This window comes from Hyperoodon ampullatus (genome assembly GCF_949752795.1).
Source record: "Hyperoodon ampullatus genome assembly, chromosome: 5".
Classification (NCBI taxonomy): Eukaryota; Metazoa; Chordata; class Mammalia; order Artiodactyla; family Ziphiidae; genus Hyperoodon; species Hyperoodon ampullatus.
In genome coordinates, this window is record NC_136918.1 from 69,353,604 (window position 1) to 69,373,663 (window position 20,060).

Below are 20,060 nucleotides of genomic sequence, written 5' to 3' on the forward strand. Positions count from 1 at the left end.
GTCTTATACCAGGAAGGGGGAGACATAGTGTCTGTCTTACAGTATAATTAGGGAAAAGAGATGTAACCACCTTATAAAGCCCATTTAAACATACCAATTTAAGTGAGCTTTCATCTCAATTCTATCAACTTTTATACCTTTAACTTTAGTTTCCATTAGGACCCCATCAATAGGTCTTGGTCTTACAAGGAGTCTTAGATGCTTTTCTTTTTTTTAATCTCCCAACCATTTAATCTATTTTTCTATAAAAGGCTCTGGGGTCCCCAGTGAAGGGCTGAGCTGAGGGATTCAGGCCCTTTTGTCAATCTTTTAACTTGATTAATTGGCCTAACTGTCGCCCCAAGCAATTGCTGGTCAGGTATCTCAATGTAATTCCGCCCCCGCCCCCCAGCCTTTATATATATAACTGGGGTAAATAAAGCAGACTTGTTTGGGGCCTTTTATGTTGGGGACCAATAGGGGTCCCTTTAACCCACCCAACCTTAGGTAGTGTTGTATCAAAACCTTTTGTTTTAATCCCATTAACATCTGTTTTATTTATCCCATTTCTTAATAACCATCTAAAGATTTTTATCCTTTTGGGAGTAGTCCCTTTAAAATTTCCACCTTGTTGGGAAGAAGTCTCTAGATTTTCCCCTCAGTTTTTTCTCCCTCCTTCCCCATTAATCAACCTAATTTACATTAGTTAACCTAATGTTTTTATTAGGATTTGTAAGACCCACTGAGGGGAAGCAAAGGCCAAAAATAAGACTTCCCAAGCTGGTTTTTTGTTTGTTTTAAACTAAGGGAGTGGGACTTCCCTGGTGGCACAGTGGTTAAGAATCTGCCTGCCAATGCAGGAGGCATGGGTTCGATCCCTGGTCCAGGAAGATCCCACATGCCACGGAACAACTAAGCCCGTGTGCCACAACTACTGAGCCTGCACTCTAGAACCTGCGCGCCACAACTACTGAGCCTGTAAGCCACAACTGCTGAGCCCACGTGCCACAGCTACTGAAGCCTGCATGCTCTAGGGCCTGCGTGCCGCAACTACTGAGCCTGCATGCTGCAACTACTGAAGCCCGCATACCTACAGCCCGTGCTCTGCAACAACAGAAGGCACTGCAATGAGTAGCCTGCACACCTCAATGAAGAGGAGCCCCTGCTCACCACAACTAGAGAAAGCCCACGTGCAGCAATGAAGACCCAATGCAGCCAAAAATTTTAAAAAATTAAATTAAATAAAATTAAACTAAAGGGGTTCTTTTGATTAGCCATTTTATATATACATATACCTATATATCTCCACCTTCTGATTTGTTTTTTTTATAGATGCCAGTAAACAACTATATAATAAGAGCTCTCTAAAAATTTACCAATTTTGAAGTTTCTCCAATTTAAATGATCCATCATCTGGCCATTAACAAGATATATCTTAATAGTGACTCAAACTAGGAAGATGAAAGAGGCATCCCCACAAGAGAGTGCAAAGCCTACACAAGATATAGATATAGAAAGATATAGAAAGTTTACTCATGGGAATCCCCTGGCAGTCCAGTGGTTGGGACTTGACTCTTTCACTGCAGCAGCCCGGGTTCAATTCCTGGTCAGGGAACTAAGATGCCACAAGCTGTGCAGTGCAGCCAAAAAAACAAGAAAACTTTACTCCCCAAAATAGTCAAAGAAGGTAAAGACCTTTGTTGCACAGGTTAAGATGACAAGCCCCTGAGAGTTGGTACAGCCAGACAAAATGACTTCTCAGAATCCCAGCTTATTCCACTGACTGCCAGATGTGTACCATATGTGTACTTTCCGGTCATATGGTAGTTCTATTTTTAGTTTTCTAAGGAACCTCCATACTGTCCTCCATAGTGGCTGTATCAATTTACATTCCCACCAACAGTGCAAGAGGGTTCCCTTTTCTCCACACCCTCTCCAGCATTTGTTGTTTGTAGATTTTTTGATGATGCCATGCTGACCGGTGTAAGGTGATACTTCATTGTAGTTTTGGTTTGAATTTCTCTAATAATTACTGATGTTGAGCTCTTTTCATGTGTTAGTTGGCCATCTGTATGTCTTCTTTGGAGAAATGTCTATTTAGGTCTTCCCCCCATTTTTTGATTGGGTTTTTTTTTTTTTTTTTGATATTGAGCTGCATGAGCTGTTTGTATATTTTGGAGATTAATCCCTTGTCAGTGGCTTCATTTGCAAATATTTTCTCCCATTCTGAGGGTTGTCTTTTCATTTTGTTTATGGTTTCCTTTGGTGTGCAAAAGCTTTTCAGATTAATTAGGTCCCATTTTTTTATTTTTGTTTTTATTTTCATTACTCTAGGAGGTGAGTCCAAAAAGATCTTGCTGTAATTTATGTCAAAGATTGTTCTGCCTATGTTTTCCTCTAAGAGTTTTAGAGTGTCTGGCCTTACATTTAGGTCTTTAATACATTTTGAGTTTATTTTTCTGTATGGTGTTAGGGAGTGTTCTAATTTCATTTTTTTACATGTAGCTGTCCAGTTTTTCAAGCACCACTTATTGAAGAGGCTGTCTTTTCTCCATTGTGTATTTTTGCCTCCTTTGTCATAGATTAGGTGACCATAGGTGTGTGGGTGTATCTCTGGGTTTTCTATTCTGTTCCATTGATCTATATTTCTCTTTTTGTGCCAGTACCATACTGTCTTGATTACTGGAGTTTGTAGTATAGTCTGAAGTCAGGGAGCCTGATTCCTCCAGTTCCATTTTTCTTTCTCAAGATTGCTTTGGCTATTTGGGGTCCTTTGTGTTTCCATACAAATTGTAAAACTTTTTGTTCTAATTCTGTGAAAAATGGCCTTGGTAATTTGATAGGGATTGCATCGAATCTGTAGATTACTTTGGGTAGCATAGTCATTTTCACAATATTGACTCTTCCAATCCAAGAACATGGTATATCTCTCCATCTGTTTGTGTCATCTTTGATTTCTTTCATCAGTATCTTAGTTTTCTGCATACAGGTGTTTTGCCTCCTTAGGTAGGTTTGTTCCTAGGTATTTTATTCTTTTTGTTACAATGGTAAATGGAATTGTTTCCTTTATTTCTTTCTGATCGCAAGAGATTTCTGTGTATTAGTTTTGTATCCTGTAACTTTACCAAATTCATTGATTAGCTCTAGTAGTTTTCTGATGGCATCTTTAGGATTTTCTATGTATAGTATCATGTCATCTGCAAACAGTGACAGTTTTAATTCTTCTTTTCCAATTTGTATTCCTTTTATTTCTTTTTCTTCTCTGATTGCCATGGCTAGGACTTCCAAAACTATGTTAAATAAAAGTGGTGAGAGTGGACATCCTTGTCTTTTTCCTGATCTTAGAGGAAATGCTTTCAGTTTTTCACCATTGAGAATGATGTTTGCTGTGGGTTTGTCATATATGACCTTTATTATGTTGAGGTAGTTTCCCTCTATGCCCACTTTTTGGAGAGTTTTTATCATAAATGGGTGTTGAATTTTGTCAAAAGCTTTTTTCTGCATTTATTGAGATGATCATATGGTTTTTATTCTTCAGTTTGTTAATATGGTGTACCACCTTGATTTGTGTATACTGAAGAATCCTTGCATCCCTGGGATAAATCCCACTTGATCATGGTGTATGATCCTTTTAATGTGCTGTTGGATTCTGTTTGCTAGTATTTTGTTGAGGATTTTTGCATCTGTGTTCATCAGTGATATTGGTCTGTAATTTTCTTTTTTTGTGATATCTTTGTCTGCTTTTGGTATCAGGGTGATGGTGGCCTTGTAGAAAGAGCTTGGGAGTGTTCCTCCCTCTACGGTTTTTTGAAGAGTTTGAGAAGGATAGGTGTTAGCTCTTCTCTAAATGTTTGATAGAATTCGCCTGTGAAGCCATCTGGTCCTGGACTTTTGTTTGTTGGAAGATTTTTAATCACACTTTCAATTTCATTACTTGTGATTGGTCTGTTCATAGTTTCTGTTTCTTCCTGGTTCAGTCTTGGAAGGTTGTACTGTTCTAAGAATTTGTCCATTTCTTCCAGGTTGTCCATTTTTTGGCATATAGTTGCTTGTAGTCTCTTATGATCCTTTGTGTTTCTGCGGTGTCAGTTATAACTTCTTCTTCATTTCTAATTTTATTGATTTGAGTCCTCTCCCTTTTTTTCTTTGAGTCTGGCTAAAGGTTTATCAATATTGTTTATCTTCTCAAAGAACCAGCTTTTAGTTTCATTGATCTTTGCTGTTGTTTTCTTCGTTTCTATTTCACTTATTTCCGCTGTGATCTTTATGATGTCTTTCCTTCTACTAATGTTGGGTTTTGTTTGTTCTTTCTCTAGTTGCTTTAGGTGTAAGGTTAGGTTGTTTATTTGAGATTTTTCTTGTTTCTTCAGGTGCTATTTTATTGCTATAAACTTCCCTCTTAGAACTGCTTTTACTGCAGCCCATAGGTTTTGGGTCATAGGTTTTCGTTGTCATTTGTTTCTAGGTATTTTTTGATTTCCTCTTTGATTTCTTCAGTGATCCTTTGGTTATTTAGTATCATACTGTTTAGCCTTCATGTGTTTGTGTTTTTTACAGTTTTTTTTCCCTGTAATTGACTTCTAATCTCATAGCGTTGTGTTCAGAAAAGATGCTTGATATGATTTCAATTTTGTTAAATTTACCAAGGCTTGATTTGTGCCCCAACATGTGATCTGTCCTGGAGAATGTTCCGTGTGCACTTGAGAAGAAAGTGTATTCTGTTGTTTTTGGATGGAATGTGCTATAAAAATCAATTAAGTCAATTAAGTCTGGTCTAATGTGTCATTTAAGGCTTGTGTTTCCTTATTGATTTTCTGTCTGGATGATTTGTCCATTGGTGTAAGTGGAGTGTTAAAGTCTCCCACTATTTCTGTGTTACTATCAATTTCCCTTTTTATGGCTGTTAGCATTTGCCTTATGTATTGAGGTTCTCTTACGTTGGGTGCATAAATGTTTACAATTGCTGTATCTTCTTGGATTGATCCCTTGATCATTATGTCCTCCCTTATCTCTTGTAATAGTCCTTATTTTAAAGTCTATTTTATCTGATGAGTATTGTTACTCCAGCTTTATTTATTTATTTATTTTTAACATTTTTACTGGAGTATAATTGCTTTACAGTGGTGTGTTAGTTACTGCTTTATAACAAAGTGAATCAGTTATACATACACATATGTTTCCATATCTCTTCCCTCTTGAATCTCCCTCCCTCCCACCCTCCCTATCCCACCCCTCTAGGTGGTCATAAAGCACTGAGCTGATCTCCCTGTGCTATGCGGCTGCTTCCCACTAGCTAGCTATTTTACGTTTGGTAGTGTATATATGTCCATGCCACTCTCTCACTTTGTCCCAGCTTACCCTTCCCCCTCCCCATATCCTCAAGTCCATTTTCTAGTAGGTCTGTGTCTTTATTCCCGTCTTACCCCTAGGTTCTTCATGACATTTTTTTTCTCTTAGATTTCATATATATGTGTTAGCATACGGTATTTGTCTTTCTGTTTCTGACTTACTTCACTCTGTATGACAGACTCTAGGTCCATCCACCTCACTACAGATAACTCAATTTCGTTTCTTTTTATGGCTAGGTAATATTCCATTGTATATATGTGCCACATCTTCTTTATCCATCCAGCTTTCTTTTGATTTCCATTTGCATGGAATATTCTTTTTTCAAACCCCTCACTTTCAGTCTGTATTCAAGTTAATGAGTTTCGTGCTTTTCTATGTAGGGGAAGATGCAGGAGTCTGAGCTCACTGAAATTATTCCTTTGATAAGCATCTTAACTATCTAGGGCCAGTATCCTGTTTTTCTCATCCTGAATTCCCCTCAGGGTTGCACTGTAGGGGCTTTATGGCTACAGTATCCGGTGTTTACTGAAATGGCAGGTGACATTCTTTGTCCACACCTTCATTCCATTGCCCTCCCATGGGCAGCCACTTTGAAAAGGGCTGATGTATATTCTTCTGTCTGTAAGTGCTCTTATAGGGGCTTCCCTGGTGGCGCAGTGGTTGAGAGTCCGCCTGTCGATGCACCACATGCCGCGGAGCGGCTGGGCCCATGAGACATGGCTGCTGAGCCTGCGCGTCCGGAGCCTGTGCTCCACAACGGGAGAGGCCGCAACAGTGAGAGGCCCGTGTACAGCAAAAAAAACAAAAACAAAACAAAAAAAAAAACAGTGCTCTTATAAAATATATTGTTGGTGTGTGTGCAAATTTTTATTTAAAACATTTTTGTAAGTGGTATTTTGCCATGCGTTTTGTTGCTTCTGTTTGCACTCCCAGCCTTGAGGATCTCTCTTTGTTGCTGTATGTATGGCTAGTTGGCTACCTCTCCCTGCTGCACAGCAACCTCATTTTACCTGCCCACCCCCAAGGGATGCACACCAGATTGCCTCCCACTTCCCACCACACAGATGATGCTTCAAGAAACATTCTCCCACAAGTCCCTGTAACAGCATCACAGTTTCTCTGGGATACATACCCAGCAGTAGGTTGTTGGATCATAAGGTGTGTGCAGTCTTGATTTGACCAAGTCAGCCAGACTGCTTTCCAGCTAGGCTGCACCAGGCTACCTCCCCCCAGCCATGTGGCAGGAAGGGGACCCCTTCCAGGGCAGTCGGCTCTTGTTCAACACTCGGAAACGAACTGTCCGAGGAGACACCCGTGCTGACGAAGCAAGAGACTTTATTGGGAAGGGGGGCCTCGGTGGAGAGCAGCAGGGTAAGGGAGCCCAGAACTGCTCTGCCACATGGCTCGCAGTCTCAGGTTTTATGGTGATGGGGTTAGTTTCCAGGTTGTGTCTGGCCATTCGTTCTGACTCAGGGTCCTTCCTGGTGGCACACGCATTGCTCAGCCGAGATGGATTCCAGCAAGAAGGATTCTGGGAGGTTGGTAGGACATGTGGACTGGCATCTCCTCGCTCCTTTTGACCTTTCTCGAATTCTTCCTGTTGGTGGTGACTTGTTAGCTCTGCATTCCTTACCAGGACCTCCTGTCGCAAGATAACTCATGCAAATGGTTTCTGTGGTGCCTGGCCAGAGTGGGTGGTTTCAGTCATTGGTTCCCCTATCAGCCATGAACCCCCCAAACCCGGCCAATGGGTTGGCCCTATGCATTTTCTCATTTATTGCCAATCTAACAGTTGTACGGTGGTCCCTCACTGCTTCTTTAGCTGGCATCTCCCGATTATTCACTTGTGCGCAGGCCTTCAGAGCTCTGTTAGCCCAGGTAAAACATGTGATATGCTTACAACCACACCCAGCACAGGCCCTAGAGGGTGTCTGTTGTTGTTGTTGTTCTATAAATACAAGCATCCTTTAAATGATGGTGGACATAATAATGTTGTCCTAGTACAAAACATGCATTCTAGTGATTATTTCTGATCTTGAGTAATGTGACTGGTCATGTTGACCTGCTAGTTAGGACTCACATCCACATCTGTCCACCATAAACTTCCCTCCATTTCCGCTATCCCCACCCTGGTTCATCCACCCCGTCAACGAGCCTCCTGTAGTCTCTGCATTCGCTCTGGACGCCTCCTCACTCCAGCACCACCAGTTCTCCGTATGTGCACTGGAGGGATCTTTAAAAATCTCTCCTTCCTGTTCGTGGCTTCCCGTTTCTCTTAGGAAGAAACTCTTCCTGCAGCCTGCAGGGGACGCCCCCGACCACCCGGCCAGGGCTCTTCCGGATCCTGGCTCCCGTCTTTCTTCCCTCTGCCCCCCAGCTGCTCCCCAGCGCCTTCAGCCCCATCTTCCTTCCATGTGGAATGTGTGCCAGCCCCCCACCTTCACCCTGACACCCCAAAGTCAATTCCTTCTTAATGTTCAGAGTTCAGGTCAAATGTGACGTTGCTGATCCCCAGACTAGATCACTTCTCCAGTTATCCTTTCATAGCTCTTAAGTCATCCATGATCAAATAATCAACTCTACAGCCATCTATTTGAAGTTCTCCTCCTGTCACCTGACTGCCCTGAGGGCGGCTGTGACAGTCTGTTCCCTGTCCTCACCTAGCCCTGTGCTCAGGTTCAAAACTCCTGGGGTAGGTGCTGAACTACAAAGACCTCTTTATCACAGGATAGTTTAATCAAAGGCAGCCGAAGGGAACTCACAGCCCTAAAATGTCCTGAGGAGCGTGAGACTCTTTGTCCCAGACAAGGAGGCCCTGGCTGGTGCTGCTTTGCCCAGGGCCTGAGGCTGCCACCTTATCTCAGGAGAACCAGCAAAGCTGCCTCAGGGGAACTTGTGACTCAGAGGAAGGGAGCTGGGAGAGGCCTTTGTGGGAGAAAAAAGGGCTGTGTCTTGATAAAGGATAAAGTACAACCAAAAATATAAAAATCTTATTTTGGACAGAATGTAGATGCCTTTAAGAGTGCCTAATTAAAACAAAAGAAGGAGATCAAATCGGGAAGGAAAAATTACTCTTCAAAAGGACAGCTCGGAGAAATTCCCTGGCAGTCCAGTGGTTAGGACTCCATGCTTCCACCGCAGGGGGCGTGGGTTCGATCCCTGGTCAGGGGAACTAAGATCCCACAAGCTGCTGTACAGTGCGGCCAAAAAGAACAGACAGCTCCATTCAGCTCACAGCCTTGGTTTGGTTAATCCACTTGTTTCTTTCCCTGCAAAGAATAGGTACCGGTACATCACTTTGCCTCCAGGTGTTTTCAAAAAAATGTTGAGTCAAATAATATTTTAAGTACTTTGTTTAAAATATGCACAATTATATCAAGAATAAGGCAGATTTTTGTGAATCCTTGTGGGTAGCAAATAAGTGTGCCCAGTTTATTACCATTGGGAAGATTGGTGGTCCTCAAGATTCTTCTCAGTTTACACACCTTCCCTGGGGGGATTGCAGCCAATTCCGTGGCTTCAACCACCACCTCTACTGAATGTATTTTTATGACATGCAGCTGCCTCCTGGCCGTATTCCACGTCCCTGAGCACAAAGAATGTAGTGCCAACCCTGCTGCCCCTCCCCTTCTCATGAATGGCCTCACCACCCACCCCACTCACCCCCAGCTAGCAGCCTGAGGGGCATCCTGACTCCTGTGTAGGAGGCTGCGCTTAGGCCCCTAAGTGGACTAGAAGGGCAGACTCCTAGGTCGTGCATGCAGCAGGCCAGAGGGCCCTAGGACTGGCGCAGCAAGCAGTTTAAGCTTTAGACCTGCCGGCTGGCAGAAGTGTTGCCTCCTTTGAGTCTCAGCTGTTGGTGCCCGCGTGGCTCGGGTGAGTGTTCCATGTGTCCCTCTAACTCGGGTGGGGCGACGAGGACACTGAACTTTAGGAGACTTGGAGACAGATGTATGGGGCGCCTTGTGCAGCCACTTTTGTGCAGGCTCTATTTACACCCTTTAATGATTCACTGCGAGCTCTAGGCAGGAGAAAACCAATGTAAAAACAAGCTAGATGGAGTCTGTATCTCAGCCTTCCCTAGCCTCATCCTTGGGCCAGAACCTGCTTTCCAGCACAGTTCTTTCCCTCCCTGATGTGAATACGTTTTGTTTTCTTTGTTTTTGCATTTTATTTTTTTAATTTAATTTTTATTTCATATTGGGGTATAGTTGATTTACAATGTTGTGTTAGTTGCAGGTGTACAACAAAGTGTTAGTTATACACATACACATATCCATTCTTTTTCAGATTCTTTTCCTATATAGGTCATTACAGAATATTGAGTAGAGTTCCCTGTGCTATGCAGTAGGTCCTTGTTGATATCTATTTTATATATAGTAGTGTGTATATGTTACTCCCAAACTCCTAACTTATCCCTCCTCCCCACCTTTCCCCTTTGGTAACCATAAGTTTGTTTCTGAAGTCTGAGAGTCTGTTTCTGTTTTGTAAATAAGTTCATTTGTTTCATCTTTTTAGAGTCCACATATAAGTGATGTATAATACTTGTCTTTCTCTGTCTTCATTAGTATGATAATCTCTAGGTCCAGCCATGTTGCTGTAGATGGCATTATTTCATTCTTTTTTATGGCTTAGTAATATTCCATTGTTTTTAGGTACCACATCTTCTTTATCCATTCCTCTGTTGATGGACATTTAGGTTGCTTCCGTGTCTTAGCTATTGTAAACAGTGATGCAATGAACATTGGGGTGCATGCATCTTTTTGAATTACAGTTTTCTCTGGACGTACGCCCAGGAGTGGGATTGCTGGGTCATATGGTAGTTCTATTTTTAGTTTTTTAAGGAACCTCCATACTGTTCTCCATAGTGGTTGTACCAATTTACATTCCCACCAACAGTGTAGGAGGGTTCCCTTTTCTCCACACCTTCTCCAGCAGTTATTGTTTGTAGACTTTCTGATGATGGCCATTCTGACCAGTGTAAGGTGATAACTCATTATAGTTTTATGTTTTGGCTGCTGCTGTGCAGCTTGTGGGATCTTAGTTCCCCGGCCAGGGATTGAACCCAGGCCCTCTTCAGTGAAAGTGCCGAGTGCTAACCACCGGACCGCCAGAATTCCCACGTGTCCTGCAACTTTACTGAATTCATTGATGAGGTCTAGTAATTTTCTGGTGACATCTTTAGGATTCTCTATGTATAGTGTCATCTGCACACAGTGACAGTTTTACTTCTTTTCCAATTTGGATTCCTTTTATTTCTTTTTCTTCTTTGATTGCATGGCTAGGACTTCTAAAACTATGTTGAATAAAAGTGGTGAGAGTGGACATCCTTGTCTTGTTCCTGATCTTAGAGGAAATGCTTTCAGCTTTTCACCATTGAGAATGATGTTAGCTGTGGGCTTGAATAGGTTTTAATAATGATAAAAAGAGTGAGCATACATTGGACTTTTACCCCGACCCAGGCACAGTCGAAGCTCTATTTGTGCCATGTCTTAGTCTCCACAACAGCCTAAGTACTGCATTATGTTAACTGGGGCTCCCACAGACTTTGGGATCAAGTTCCAAGTTGATGCCAAACTTTTTTACAGAAAAAGAGGCTTTCGTGACCTTGCGCCAGCCTCCCCAGACAGCCTTTTTTCTAGCTTCACTGCCTTCCCTGGAACGCCAGCCCCTGCACCCCATTCCCACATCTTCGCCTGGGCCCCTTGCTCTAGATAAGCCCCCCTAAACTGAGTGCCCGGCACACGTGCAGTTTTGGCCACATAGATGAGCTGCACTGTGTAGCCGTTGATATATCTGTTTCTACACAGGAAGTAGGTTTCTGGTCAAGCTGGACTGGATGTTCTGTTTCCTTGTATATCTCTGGTGCCTGGCATAATAGGTGGCAAAAAGTGAATGAGAAGACAGACTTGTTTGTATGAATCCTGTAATTTGTATGAATTTGTAATTGAAATCAATGTTTCAGCTTACACCAGGGCTTGTTTTGAGATTGAAAATGAGCCCTAAGCAAACTGCCCTCGTACATGTGCTCTGGGTGCCCCCTGCCCCGTCTCCCAGCAATATCCATATATCCACGTTTAAATATTCTTTACATAAATAATTGCCACAGAATCCTCGCCCTCCATTCTCTGGTTTCCCAGAATTTTAAAAAAATCTGTGATGGGAATAGATGATATCTGGTCTACTTAAAATAAATTAACCCTGTTTGGTTGTTGTATTCCTGATTCAAGGGAAATTGTTGTTTCCAGAGTCTAACTTAATCAACACTATGTGAGATAACTTCAGCTCCAGGCAGCAGAAGTTTCCTTTCTTCTCTAGAAAACACTCCTTTTACTGAATGGTCACTGTGGTGTTTAAAAAAAAAAAAAAAATTGTTGGCCAATAACATAAAGTTCTTCTAAACAGTCTAATATGCTTCAATGATATGGGTATATATACTCTAAAACTATGCATTGGAGTCAGTTCAAAGGTTTAAAAAGGTTAAACATGCACTCCCCAAGTTTAGAAGTATGCCAGCCTGTGAAAGCTGCAAAGAAAGGGGAGACCATAACATCTGAGGACTTCCTCTGTGTGGCTAACTCACACCGCCCCAGATTCGGGCCCTTCACAGAGCCCACCTCTGGCCTCACGTGTGGGTGCCCCCCGCCTGCCCCGGGTCTGGGTGTGGCTGCTTCCATACTGTCCCTTCGGCCTCAGCTGAGGTCTCCTCCTCCCAGATGCCTTCCTTGACCACCTTAAGAAAAGTAGCCACTCTGCCCCGCCACTCTCTCTTCACTCATCACCATCTGAAAACCCATTATTTATTACTGGGTGCACCTTTGTCGCTGGATCGTGTGTTCAGCTGTGAGTGGCAGGAGGGTGGGCGCTGATGGGGCCCAGCGCCCTGCACAGGGCGTGGAGGGGCACTCCACGGCTGGGGAAGGCAGGAAGGACCCCGCCTCTCAGCCCTGTGTGCTCATGTCTGTTTCTCATCTAGCTGCTTCCACAAAGCCAACTTGTAGCTTCAGGACCACTGTTTCCTCCTCTCAGCCTCCCTCCTTGTGAGTAGCTGTCAAATCAGCCAGCAGAGTGTCATGATCAGCCCAAAATTTGGGATCTTTTCTCTTTGTAAAAAATTACCGATTTTATTCAGGTACGAATGCTAGAGCTGCCATTTGCATGTCATGTTATTCCTAGACAGCAAGTGGTTCTTGGATATGAAGGTGTTATCAGAGCTTCCACGAGGGTAAAGTTCTACCTCTGTGTTTCAGATTAATCAAAAGAAGGAATATAAAGTTGACCTGGTGTTTACCACGGAGCTCTACAACCCAGAGGTAAGCTGCCATGGTTTGTGAAGTGTCCCATTAACAACTTGTATGAATTTTTTTTTTTAAGTGAGAATTTTAATATGTAGTGACCTGGAGGTTTGCCTTTTTTTTTTCCTGCTTTGTTTTCTATTTGTTCTCAAGAATTGAAGACAGCGCTAGGCAGGACCACTTCATGGTCTCAGACAGGGTTCCTTTTACCGCGTCCACACAGCCCTCGTCCCATCCTTCCTCTGCCGCTGGGAGGGCGTTTCACACCCCCTTTGGACCCGGTGCCCCTCCCTAGCACCTCCGAATCCCCAGAATGACTCACTCTCAAATGCCAACCTGCTCTCCTCCTGTCAGCTGGTGGCATTTCTCGTTAGCGGGCCGGCATAGCACGAGGCCACCCCCAGGAGCTTCCGTGCACACAGGCATTCCGCAACTCAGAGCAGCCCATGTGCGCCGCAGGCATTTTCAGCCTCTCCTTCTGACCCAGCGGGCCACAGTCGCCAAGTTTCCTTTCCCCACCACCTCCCCCTTCTCAAGAAGAGAGGAAACAGAGGACTCAGACAGAAATTAGAGCCAGATGGACTTCCCGGGGCTGGGCCACGCTGGGAGGCAGCACCCGGAACCGGGGTGGAGCGGCCAGCCCAAACCCCTTTGTGTGGCGCGGAGTCAGAGCGGGGGGATAAGCAGGCAGCATCGGTATTACAGTGTCTCAGGAAGGCGGAGCTTCGGAGAAGGCATAACCCCTCCGGCTGATGCTTCTGGAAGAAAGCTTACCAGTATTCACAAACAAGTTCTGACAAGAAAACACTACGCCAACTTTGCTAATTAACCTAAGAATTAACGTTTTCTTAAAGCATAAGGAAGGTGCTTTTGGTTTCTGTGTTGCAAACGGAAGTGTTAGATTAAAGCTAAAAGGAAAACAATTACTAGATTACTTTGACCAACTGTGTTTCTCTGGAGGGCTAGCTAATTGAAATGCTTCCTTTCGGGAGGTAGGGAGAGTTCTTTCATCTTCTGGCAACTGTTTTGATTCTGTGGAGCTGTTTCGGGGGAAAGGGAAAGAAAAACAAAAGGGGACGATACCTATTGCCTTTTCTCTTCCCTGGAAACGGTTTTGACATCAAAAGAGCCCACGTACCAGCCCTATCTTCTGCCTTTCATAAGCCTCTTCCCCATCGCTCCCTTCACCGTTTTTCTGTATTGCACCGATAATTAGGATTTTAATGTACCACTTAAATTTCCTCTCCTGTAAACTGGCACTCACGGGAGAAGACGTTGCCCATTGGAACGCCTATTTCCGTTTTTTGCATTAGTTCAAAGAGGGGGCTTATTTAGCAGATCCAATTTTAAGTATGGTTTGTTTCATTGTGGGCTTTTTCTTTTTGGTTGTTTTAACTGGGACTCCACCCAGTTTAAATGACTGTAAACGTGAAAAGAACTCGATTGCTCAACCAACCGTGTTGTAACAGGAGTTCTTAACTAGCGGCCCATGGATGGGTTTTGAGTGCCGCCATGAACTTCCTCAGATTCTAGGCCCAGTGGATGGTATGAGTGAATGTGCATTTTTCTGGGAAGCGGTTCCCTGGCTTTTATTGTCGGGTTAAGGAATCAGTGACCTAAAAGAGTGGGGAAGCACCGTCCCAGAAATGAGTTGTACCCTTGATGTCTACTTAAAGCATCCAGCTACCCAGCTCCATGTGTCTCTGGACTGGAAAGTAAGTGAGGGAGATCCCAGAACACTCAGCGTGTCTACCTTTAAATCTGAGTGCAAGCAGACTTCCCTCGGTCACTCAGGTAGTTGAATCAGTCCCATGTGGGTGGTCTGTCCCTCCACTTCTTCCAGATTAGACCTCGGAGTAGAGAGATGGAGTTCTCACAGAGCTGGGGCCCTGGCATCACACAGACACAGCTCAAGTCCTGGCTTACCACTTACTAGCTGTGAGACATGGAGTAGGTTCCTCTTTAAACTTCAGTCTTAAACTGTAAAATTGGAATAAGAGGACTGAATTCATCAGGCAGCATGAAGACACTGTCATTTGTGTTGATGGGAATCAGCTTCCTTTTGGTTCAAGTTGGCCAGCTTGAGGGCCAAAGTAAGCATTATGTTGGTTGGTCCACAGTAGAAAGGAAAGTACCTCTATCCTAGCTAGAGGTTTGAGCCGAGTAGCACCCACAGGTGTCAGTGGTATTTCTTTGGAAGAGGCCCAGCATTCTTTCATAAGGGCACCATCAGAAAGCAGGAGTTTTTTAAATGACAGCAAAGACTGAAGATTGTTGTGTTTGGCTGTGAGCACAAAAATCATTTTCTACAAAGCAAAGAATCCTACATATGGATGCCAGTGCATACCTGCCATGTACAAGGAACTCCCCAGTCTTGTGTGTGTTTTTCATTGGAGTGGGTGGGAAGTGATAAGAAACCATTCTAATTCCAAAATCTTTATTTCAGGAAGGTAAGGAACGTCTGGGGAAATGTTCTGCTCGAGTGTTTTTCAGGAACGAGAAACCCAGACCGGCCATTAATATAACGTGTACTCGGCTCATTGAGAAGAATACAAGACAAGAAGAAGATTATCGGCTCTACAAGTACATGAAGCAACTTAAAAACCTCTTGGATGTAGTCAACATACCTGGTATGAACCAATATCTGGAATTTCTATATTCAGGAATGCATGTCATTACTACATCTTAAAAAGAATGATCGTGGAAACAACCTAAATGTCCATCGACAGATGAATAGATAAGATGTGGCACATATATACAATGGAATATTACTCAGCCATAAAAAGAAATGAAATTGAGTTATTTGTAGTGAGGTGGATGGACCTAGAGTCTGTCATACAGAGTAAAATAAGTCAGAAAGAGAAAAACAAACTGTATGCTAACACATATATATGGAATCTAAAAAAAAAGTGGTTATGAAGAACCTAAGGGCAGGACAGGAATAAAGACGCAGACCTACTAGAGAACGGACCTGAGGACACGGGGAGGGGGAAGGGTAAGCGGGGACGAAGTGAGAGAGTGGCATGGGCATATATACACTACCAAATGTAAAGTAGATAGCTAGTGGGAAGCAGCCGCATAGCACAGGGAGATCAGCTCAGTGCTTTGTGACCACCTAGAGAGGTGGGATAGGGAGCGTGGGAGGGAGGGGATATGGGGATATATGTATGCATATGGCTGATTCACTCTGTTGTACAACAGAAACTAACACAGTATCGTGAAGCAGTTATACTGCAAAAAGTATCTATTTAAAAAAAATGATCATCTAAAATTTTATCCCCCAAATGGCACTTTAATTCAACTACAGAATGTGGTATACCTGATTATTTGAACAAAATTCAGAAGTATCCTTTTCCTATTTTCCCCCTCGAGTACAATATAGTGACTCCATTGAAAACTATCTGTGCCCCTTTAATCTGCCCACTTCTCATCACAGACGCAGGGCAGGGCAAGAGCCGGACTCCAGGGAGAAGAGGTGGAGGTCTTTGCAACAGGACCCACACATAGGTGTGCAGTTTTCAGGGTTGAGTCCAGAAGCTGAGGAGAAAAATTCTAGAGGTTTCTGGTGGTGGCTTTGGAAACTTTAGGTGGCGGGACCCCATCCAGGGCCTCTGTCGTGTGCATTATGGCCTTCTGCACCAGGGCCGGGCGAGCTGTCTCGGGGCCTTGCTGGGAGGCTGCAGTGGAGTCAAGCTGATCTCATTTTAGGTCCAGAGCTAATGGGCAGTGGTGCCGTCTCTTATAAGAAATGAGTCCTGCCTCTGAAGTGACTCAGCTGAAATAAAGCAGAGCCCATTTGTGCTGGCACTCAGCAGGGTATGTGGACAGCAGCTGACACTCGGCGCTTACTGGCAAATCCAATCTCCAAAACCACAGAAGTCATCTCTGGACTTGCACTGGGGTATTAAGCTTGACATGACCACCACAGCACTCCCTATCCCACTGTATCTCTCTCAGTTCACTCATTTGCCCCGAGACTGTGACAGACCCGTGTCAGCGTGGAGGACCTGTGGTCTCCATTTCTGGCTGCATCTGTGTCCCATCCATTACTGAGACTAAGTGTTCTGAAAAACCCAGAGGTGGGATACTGCTCCCTGCGTTTCTCAAATTCAGAAGCTTGAATTTGAGAGTTTATTTGCATTACAGTGCTCTGACAACTTGGATTAAATCCTGTTCCAAAGAATTATGAAGAAGATTCAGAATCTTACATTGTAGTAGCATTTGTTTATATTTAACTGTCTGAAATAAATGGGCCAATGACTAATACTTAAAATCTATGGTTATTTAGGGATTGGTCCCCTCATTAGCATTAGTTGGGGAAATAGGGTTTTATATATTCTTCTTAAAACACAAATTTTAGAAATCATACTGGACCCTTTCTTTGAAAGGGTCTCAGTCCTTTTGCCACAGGATCTCTAGATTTTGGACAATTTTTAATAATGCAGGTTAACTGGATCATGTTCAGTTAAGTTCTATATGCCCACAAGGATCATTCTATAAGAGTCTAACTTAATGTGGCTGCTATGAAGCTTCGGAAAAGTTTTTGCTTAATATAGGGCACGTTTTCATCAACAAAATCTACAAGTTCTCTTGTCATTTTAAATTCAGCAGAGATGTTTAATGGTGCTTGTAGCCTGTATATCTAAAACTATCTACTTAAAACTGAAAAGGTTTGGTTTTAGATAAGTTGAATCAAAATCTATGTTGGAGCAGCCAGTTCAGATCTCAGCAGATCCCATTCAGTATTTAATCAGTCCAGGGTATTTGACTGTTGAGCAGTTTTCTCTACAACTGCTAAGTGAGAAGATCTAATCCATTTTAGGATATCCTTGCTCTGCACTGTTTTTCCCCTTAAATAGTAGTTGTCTGGCTTTTATGAAGAGTAAAAATTTCTCCTCTTCTAATGAATTCATAAACTTCCTATAGATGAGCCCAAGTATATGACATACAAAAGAAAAGACTGGGGACCTGGGAATAACCAAAGTCCTAAGTGACTCTGTAGAAGTCTGTCACTCTCTCACTTCCATACACACGACAGGAATTCAAGGCTCAGCTCAAATCTCATCTCTGTGAAGCTGTCCCCAACCTCTTCAGCCCAAAGAAACCTCCCCCTTCCCTGTGTCCCCTCAGCTCTCTGATCCTCCCTTTTTCTTAAGGAAGGTGTCAGCTGCATTTCCACGCTGTCAAGTGGAGGGTAGGGCCTCTCTTTGCATCTCTCACGGCACCCAAGCAATCAATGAATGCCTTTTGAATCGACTACCACTATAAACCAGCCAAGTCTAGTTCTATCAATACAGAGCAGAATTTATGTGAAAGATTATTTTACTAAGAAGGATTCATTTCCTAATAAGCTGCTTGTATTCCTCACATATTATACTATTATTGGGCTTTAATATACACTATTTCCTTCAAACTGCATAAATGATGGTCCATGAATAGCTCATAAATTACTTGCTAAAATTTGAGTTCCTAAAAGTCACAAGAGGTAATTTATTAGTCATTGTATCCCTACCTATAGCAGTATCTGATATTAAGTAGATTTTTTATAAATGTTTGCTGAATTAGAAAGATTGCAGTTCCAAAAACGATGCCACAGGAAAAACCCACTTGATTTGTTCATGTAGTCAAAAAAGTGACAGATGCTGCCAATACACAGATTAGCTTTAATGCCAAGGATCAGAGAAGGACAAAGACCAGCACATTGACTGTGGACCCAAACCAGAAGGTAATGTGGAGAAGATGACTGATAGATGTTTCCATCTAATTAAAAGATTTTAGATGAAAGGTTTTAGATTAACTTTGAGTATCATTATAGCTCTTAGTTTGCATTTATATTGTACAGCAAATAGCCCTTAAACTGTTTTACAGTAGCTTTACTTAGCAGGGCAAGTTGAAGCATGTAAGATTCCATACAATGCAGAAACAGATACGAGTCCCACTTCACTACTGAAACTTGTAATATTTTGTCCTGAAAATGTCTTAATATGAATGTACTTTTTTTGTGCCCTCAGATAGTCATGGACATATTGATCCCTCTCTGAGACCCATCTGGGATTTAGCTTTTCTGGGCAGCTCTTACGTGATGTGGGAAAAGACAACACAGTTTTTACACTACTACATGGCACAGCTCAGCAGTGTGAAGCAGTGGGTAAGAAAAACTGACAATTAACTTGTCCCACAGGAGATACAACCAATGCAACGTTCTTAGACTAAATTAATGTGAACTTCTAGCTTTGTGGCAAGAGTTTTAATTGCATTTCATTAACTCACTAAATATGTGAATGCCAGGTATGGTTGTGGGGACTGAGGATATAGCACTAAAGAAAAAACTCAGTGTAGCTGCCCTTATTGAGACTAATTCTAGCGAGAGAAGAAAGACAGTGAACCGATAAACAAGTAAATATGTATCAAATGGTGGCAGGTGCTATGGAGAAAACTAAAGTGGGGAAAAGGGAATGCAGGGTATTGACAGAATTAAGCTTTAGTCTAAAGCAAGGCCCCTCTCATTTGAGCAGAGGCGTAAGGGAAGTGAGAGCAAGCCACGCCTCCAGAAGGGAAGGCATTTCAGACAGAGGGGACGGAGGAGGCATTGTGGCTGATGGGTTGGAGAAACAGCAGTGAGGCTGGTATGGCTGCAAGAGATTGAGCAAGGGGAGCGTGCCAGGAGATGAGATTGGATGGAGGGGGTCAGTTCATGGAAGGCCATTAGAAGGACCCTGTCTTTTACTCATTACAGGGTTTTTAGCAGAGAAGTGACACGATCTGACTTACAGCAGGATCATTCTGGCTGCTGTGTTGAGAACAGACCGTAGCCAGACAAGGGTGGAAGCAAGGAGAGCAGTAATGTAGCCTAGGCAAGGCCTGGTGGTAGCTCGGACCAGGGTGGCAGCAGTGGATGTGGTGAGAAGTGTTTGCATTTTGAAGGTAGACCAACAGTATTTGTTGATGGGTTAGATATGGATATATCCAAGAATAAGAAAAGTCAAGGATGATTCTTATGATTTTGGCCTGAGTAACTGGAAGGATAGAGTTTTCATTTCCTGATTGGGGAAGACTACAGAGGAACAGATTTGGGTGGAAATTAGCTTGAGTTGGAGCATTCTAAATTTCATAACCAAGTAGAGAATTTGTATCGTCATCTGGACATAAGAGTCTGAAGTTTAGGGGAGATGTCTAGGCTGGAGTCATCACCACATAGATGGTTTTTAAAGCCTCAAGAGTGGATGAGAATGAGTGTAAACAGAGAAAGGTTATGTAGGCATTGAGTCCTGGAACACTTCCAACTTTAGAGGGTTTAGAGATATGAGAAAAAAAAAGTGTTTCAAGGATGAGAATTGACTATCAATCAAAAGCTGCTGGGAAGTCAAGAAAGATGAGGACCGAGAATTGACCATTAGATTTAGGCAAGCTGGAAGTAGATGGAGAGCTTATCAAGAG

General features: G+C 43.0%; 1 protein-coding gene across 1 annotated transcript in view; it reads left to right on the forward strand.

Moving 5' to 3' along the window:
• The window catches only part of RARRES1 (retinoic acid receptor responder 1), a gene marked incomplete at its 5' end in the record, with an annotated part of 40,968 nt that overhangs the window by 14,170 nt on the left and 6,738 nt on the right, over positions 1-20,060 (forward strand). The window contains 3 exons of the mRNA XM_079704407.1: positions 12,579-12,641; positions 15,070-15,253; positions 18,635-18,771. Coding sequence (XP_079560533.1) covers positions 12,579-12,641; positions 15,070-15,253; positions 18,635-18,771 — 384 coding nt within the window. The remainder of the gene's footprint in view (positions 1-12,578; positions 12,642-15,069; positions 15,254-18,634; positions 18,772-20,060) is intronic.